The 5,809-nt window shown below is 45.7% G+C and overlaps 1 protein-coding gene across 1 annotated transcript in view; it reads left to right on the forward strand.

The window, feature by feature from the left end:
* The window catches only part of tshz3a (teashirt zinc finger homeobox 3a), a 17,583-nt gene extending 12,007 nt beyond the window's left edge, over positions 1 to 5,576 (forward strand). Inside the window, exon 2 of the mRNA XM_035665631.1 lies at positions 1,400 to 5,576. Within this exon, the coding sequence (XP_035521524.1) occupies positions 1,400 to 4,710 (3,311 nt within the window). The 3' untranslated portion in view covers positions 4,711 to 5,576. The remainder of the gene's footprint in view (positions 1 to 1,399) is intronic.
* Positions 5,577 to 5,809: the final 233 nt, after the last annotated feature.

Below are 5,809 nucleotides of genomic sequence, written 5' to 3' on the forward strand. Positions count from 1 at the left end.
CCTGGAGATGGGGGCCCTCTCTATCTCTTAATGAGACAGAGAAAATTCATCACCACCACATTTTCCAGGTTTTAAATAGCCAAATGACCTTGATTCCCAGGCCCTGTGTGTTGCCCTCTGATCATAATACAACAATGTTTTCTTTACTTTGACCAGAATGAATTGCGCTTTCCTTCAACAACTGGTTAGTTACCAACTTTAAGTTGTTGTTTAAAATGGCCATGTCCTTAATTATACATAACTTTCAGCCTTGATATTATTTGTCATTAATGGGGAATTTAGCTATAGAGACCAAAACCATTTTTTGTACTAGGCTGTTTATTTCTACTGTAAAGTTGGGCATTTCAATATGGGGCCAAAATCAAGATTGATACACTTCTGTAGCCAGCCTCAAGTGGCCGTTCGAGGAACTGCAGTTGTTGTTACTTCCTTGTTGGCTTCGTTTGCCAGCCGTGGAGGTTGCCGCTTGCTCTCTCCATGTAAACAGTGGGCGCCAACATGTAAAGTGACAGATCACTTATGCATTGCCATCATGTTGAGGCTCCTCACTCTAACCTCATCCTCTTCAGCCCTCTCTTCCCTCAGTCTTATTTTCGTCCTCCCTTTTTTGTTAATTTCTTTTTCCTTTTTTATGATGGTTGAAATGTCTTTGTTTAATGTTTGACATGTAACACCTGTTTAGGCTATTAAGATTTGCCTTTAATAATACTGCTTGAACCCAGAATATTGACTATCCTCCAGATATTAAGAAACAAATTAACTCACATCAGTCCAGATGACACTGTGGGATGTCTATTCAAAATGTCAAAATTTCTTCACATCCCTTTCTTTAAATTCTTCAAGATATGCTCTTTGTCTGTGTGCGCATGTGTGTGTGTCTGTATGTATGTGTGTGTAATCATAGAAGAGGCAGATGAAGAGGCGTCAGACATATTAACTGACAGATGGAGGTTGATCCAACTCATTTATTACCCCAGAGGAGAATGCCACAGTGAGATTGGGCTTCATTAATTTCAGATTTAGTTTTCATTTCAAGCTGTTGCGCCCTGAGATAAATAAAATGGCGCATTATGTTTTTGCCAAGATATTTCTTTTTTGTTTTCCTCCAATAGAAGGAGTGAAAAGAGGGGAGGCATAAGTTCCGTGTGGCTGGGGTAGTATATAAATACAGGCTCGCCTAGAGGAAAATAACACCTCAACGGTTGATGAGGTGAAATGGGATGACTGTAATTTCTCAGCTCAGCTTTAAAGGCTCCCACACAGATGGCTCATTTATCCCTGGGAGTCCTCGGGCACACATAGCAGGGAAACTTTTTCTCCAGTTATTCTAACATAGCGTGTTCTCTCCCTGCAATTTAACTCATCTCTTTCTCTCTCTTTGTCTTCATTCTCCTTGCAGCCTATTCTCCTGAGGAGCTGACAGAGCACACTGTGGAGGATGAGGAGGCGGAAGCAGACGACCTGCCCTCGGCCCCTCAGGATGACCTTCCCATGAAAGATGAGTTTGTGGAGCAAAGCGTAGGGCCCGCCAAGGAGCAAGCATGTGACCAGGAATCAGCTGGGGCCGCAGAGCTCTCAGGACAAGAGATGGACAGTGAGTCACATGTGAGTGAGACCAGTGACCGTCTCTCAGACTTTGAGAGCCCCCCCAGAAAAGTGGTGGGCAACTTGGTCACAGCATCTTTGAATGGTGGCACTAAAACACCTCCCATAGGCATGGACACCTTAGAACAAATGAAGGCTATCTACTCCAGCTTCCTGAGCAGCCCCTTGTGGTCACCACTGAACTTTAATTCCACACCGCCACAGGCACAGTCCTCGGCTTCCACAGAGAAGCCAGCTCGGAGCAACAGCACTAGTAGCAGTAGCAGCTGCAGTAGCGGTAGCTATGACTGGCACCAGTCTGCAGTGGCAAAGACACTACAACAGCATCCTCCCCAGAGCCGTCACCCCGCTCAGTCTGAGCCCAGCCTCTTTAGTACAGTCCAGCTCCACAGGCAAAACCCAAAGCTGTTTGGCTCAATCTTCACCGGGGCCAGTAAATTCCGCTGTAAGGGGTGTAGTGCTGCTTATGACACGCTGGTAGAGCTGACAGTTCACATGAATGACACAGGCCACTACCGCGATGACAACCACGACAGGGCAGGCAGTGGCGGAAAGCGCTGGTCTAAACCACGTAAGCGGTCCCTGCTGGAAATGGAGGGAAAGGAGGATGCCCAGAAAGTTTTGAAGTGCATGTATTGTGGCCACTCTTTTGAATCTCTCCAGGACCTCAGTGTCCACATGATCAAGACCAAACACTACCAGAAAGTGCCTCTGAAGGAGCCCATGGCACCTGTGGCAGCCAAAATCATGTCTTCTAAGAAAAGGGGAATCGTGGGGTTGGACCTCACTGCCTCACCACGTTCTAGAGAAGGAACTCCAAAAGCCAAGAATCCACAGGCTGACCTGAGTGAACAGAAACCTTCCTCCAGCCCCTACACCACCCCCAATAACCGATATGGCCACCAGAACGGTGCCAGCTATGCTTGGCAGTTTGAATCCAACAAATTCCAGATCCTCAAGTGTATGGAGTGTGGGAGTTCCCATAATACACTACAAGAACTGAGAACCCACATGATGGTGACAGGACATTTCCTGAGGGTGACCAGCTCTGTGGGAAAGAGAATCAAAACACTTCCAGAGGCCACCTCCCCCAACCCTGGGCGGGTTACCACACCTACTGAACAGAGGGTCCAGTCTGTCCCACTCGCACCCTCCACCTTCTCGCCTCCACCTCTTCAAACCACCACAACTCCCCCCGCTACCTCCCCTCCTCTTAAAGAGGTCAAAAAGGAGGAGGTTGAGGAGGAGTGCACTAAGCAAGAGGCTGTTGGAAATGAGAAGCAAGTTGCAGCTTCAGTTGGGAAGGAGGAGGATGCTGAGAAAGAGGAAAAATATGACATCTCAATGTATAACTATCTTACTGAGGAGGATTTGAAGGAGAACCCTAAAGGGGGGTTTGATATTCTCAAATCACTGGAAAACACTGTGACTTCAGCCATCAACAAGGCACAGAGCGGGAATCCAAGCTGGGGGGGATACCCCAGCATCCATGCAGCCTACCAGTTCCCCAGTGCCCTCAAACTCCAACAGGGCAGCATGGAAAAGAATTCTCCAATGAAGTTCTTGTTCAACGGAGGGGATGGTGCATTTTCCTCCCTTGCAAAGAACCAGCCCCTAGTTTCCCCACCACTTAGTCAGTCCTCCCCCTTCCCCAGCAACAACTTCCAGGCAATGGAGGATTTAGTGAAAAAAGTAACTGAGAAAGTAGCAAAAGTAGAGCAAAGGGTGAAGCAGCTGTCTCCTAAGATGGAGAACCATCTATCTCCCTGTAGTAGTGAGGCTGGAGAGTCACATAAGGGAGGAGAGGCTGACTCCCCTCGGGAATGGAGGGCAGTCACCCCAGCCAATAGCGACAGGGGAAGCCATAGCGACAGAGCATCCCCGGCAACAGAACCCAAGAGAGAGACAGCAGTCAAATCCCCACTCGCCTCTACACTGAGATGCAGTACCGCCATTATCACTGGCCATACTCCTCCAGAGCAGCCCTTTGTCAACCCCCTAAGTGCTCTTCAGTCAGTAATGAACATTCATTTGGGGAAAGCAGCCAAGCCCGCCTTGCCAAACCAAGATCCCCTGAGCCTGCTCTCCAGGCTTAGCCAGAGCATGGCTGAGAGGGCTGCTGTGGCCGCTCCTCCCTCACAGACCAAAAAGACAGAAAGTGTAGTTGACAATAGTTTTTGCCAGCCTAATGATGACCAGCCTATGGACCTCACAAAAGGGAAAAGTGATAGAGGAGGCTCTATTGGCTCAGCCCCCCTAACCCCTTCATCCACAGCCTCCTCCATCTCCCCCTCTTCCCTTGTTACTCCTGCAAAGCTAACAGTAGTCTCACCCTACACATCCAGCAGCCCTCTACATGAAAATGCATTGTCAGATATCTCAGACATGCTGAGGAACCTGACACAGTCCCACCATGTCCCAAAGCCTCCCTCACGTTCTAGGGTCACAGATAAAGCCGAGATTGTCGGCTCTACTCATGATGACGACGACGCGTCCCTGCATGGCCACAAACGCAAAGGTCGTCACTCTAACTGGAACCCCCAGCACCTCCTCCTTCTGCAGGCCCAGTTTGCCTCAAGCCTGAGGCAGACATCAGAGGGGAAGTACATCATAAACGACCTCAGTCCACAGGAAAGAATGCACGTGTCTCGTTTCACAGGCCTCTCCATGACCACCATCAGCCACTGGCTGGCTAACGTCAAGTACCAGCTAAGGAGAACTGGCAGAACCAAGTTCCTCAAGAACCTGGACTCCGGTCAGCCTATGTTCTTCTGTAGTGACTGTGCCTCACAGATCCGAACCCCAGCAGCTTATGTATGCCACCTGGAAGCTCACTTGGGGTTCAGAATCAGGGACCTGGCCAAGCTGTCCCCCAAACAGACTGTCAGGGACTCCCACACTCTTACTGAGAAAATAGTGCCCCTGGAGTCCTTCCTTTCTCCACAATCACAAGATGACTGCAGTAGTAATGGGGCAGTGTACCGCTGCCAGCTCTGTGTCCGTAAATTTGCCACTAAGCACGCCATCAAGCTTCACCTCAGCAAGAGCCATGGGAAGTCTCCAGAGGACCATCTGCTATATGTGTGCGAACTAGAGAAACACTAAATTGCTCTCAGCAGTAGTGATACTGGAAAACACATGTAGAATGGCTGTTAAAAACAAAAAATTAAAACAAAGAATATTTGAAAGTGTGGTAATGCACAAAGATGGCATGAACTACTGTTAAAAATGTCAGCACAAGGTGTTTACATCTATTCGGCCTATAAACATTTCTGATTTCTCTGTATTTAAAGACATTTATTTCACATAAAAATATCCTGTAGTTCAAAGATATTCAGCCTGATTTGTTGTCAGCTTTGTTGTCTCCTTAACTGTATGTACACCTCTGGTAATGTGAGACAACAGAGTACAGATTATTTCATAATCATGGTGAATCTCTTGACTAGAAGGTCAGCTAATAACTTGACTTGAAATGTATTAACTTTATTGTATTTATTTTGTATTTTTGTGACTTTGGTTTTGATTTGCTGGTAGACTGCATGTTCAACAAGTTGTTACTGTTACATTTTTACAGTCCTGTCATGTCATGTCCAGATTTTAAAATGCCCTTTCAAACTCCTCATTTTCTAACAACTTAAAATAGCCAAATGCCTGGGAAAGCTCCTTAAAAAATCTGCCAAACAGCTAAAGTTCATTGCTTGTTTTTATAGTTTTTTTTTCTGTACAGCCTATTGATTTTCTTGCTGATTGTAAAAGCTGCCTTGTTCTTTATCATTGAGTAAGGGGCACTTAAAATCCAGGTCTGTGTAAAAATGTATATATAGTGTATAAGCTTACAACTTGCTGTTTAAATTATGCATACTTGTTATATTTCCTAATTTAAGAGGACTATGACTATCCACTGGTGCAGAGCCTTTGAAGAAGATTAAAAGGACATTGTTTTGCACAATAGTTTTATAAATGTTATTTGATAAAAAAAAAACCCCAATACAAATATGTTAATGCCTTGTGCTTCTATGATTAAATTGAATTAACTGCTGCATAAAACATTTGTTTTCTTTCATATTTACCAATTAGAGAAATTTGTAGATCAAGGTGCATTATGAAGCTCCTATTTTAAAAAGCAATATTTCAACAAGTGACATTTCAAAGCAGTTTGTTAATAAAGAGAGATAACTCACACGTCACAGTATTGTCCAAAATG

The sequence above is a fragment of the Morone saxatilis genome, unplaced genomic scaffold, assembly GCF_004916995.1.
Source record: "Morone saxatilis isolate NCDOM2014 unplaced genomic scaffold, NCSU_SB_2.0 Contig2, whole genome shotgun sequence".
NCBI classification, from domain to species: Eukaryota; Metazoa; Chordata; class Actinopteri; family Moronidae; genus Morone; species Morone saxatilis.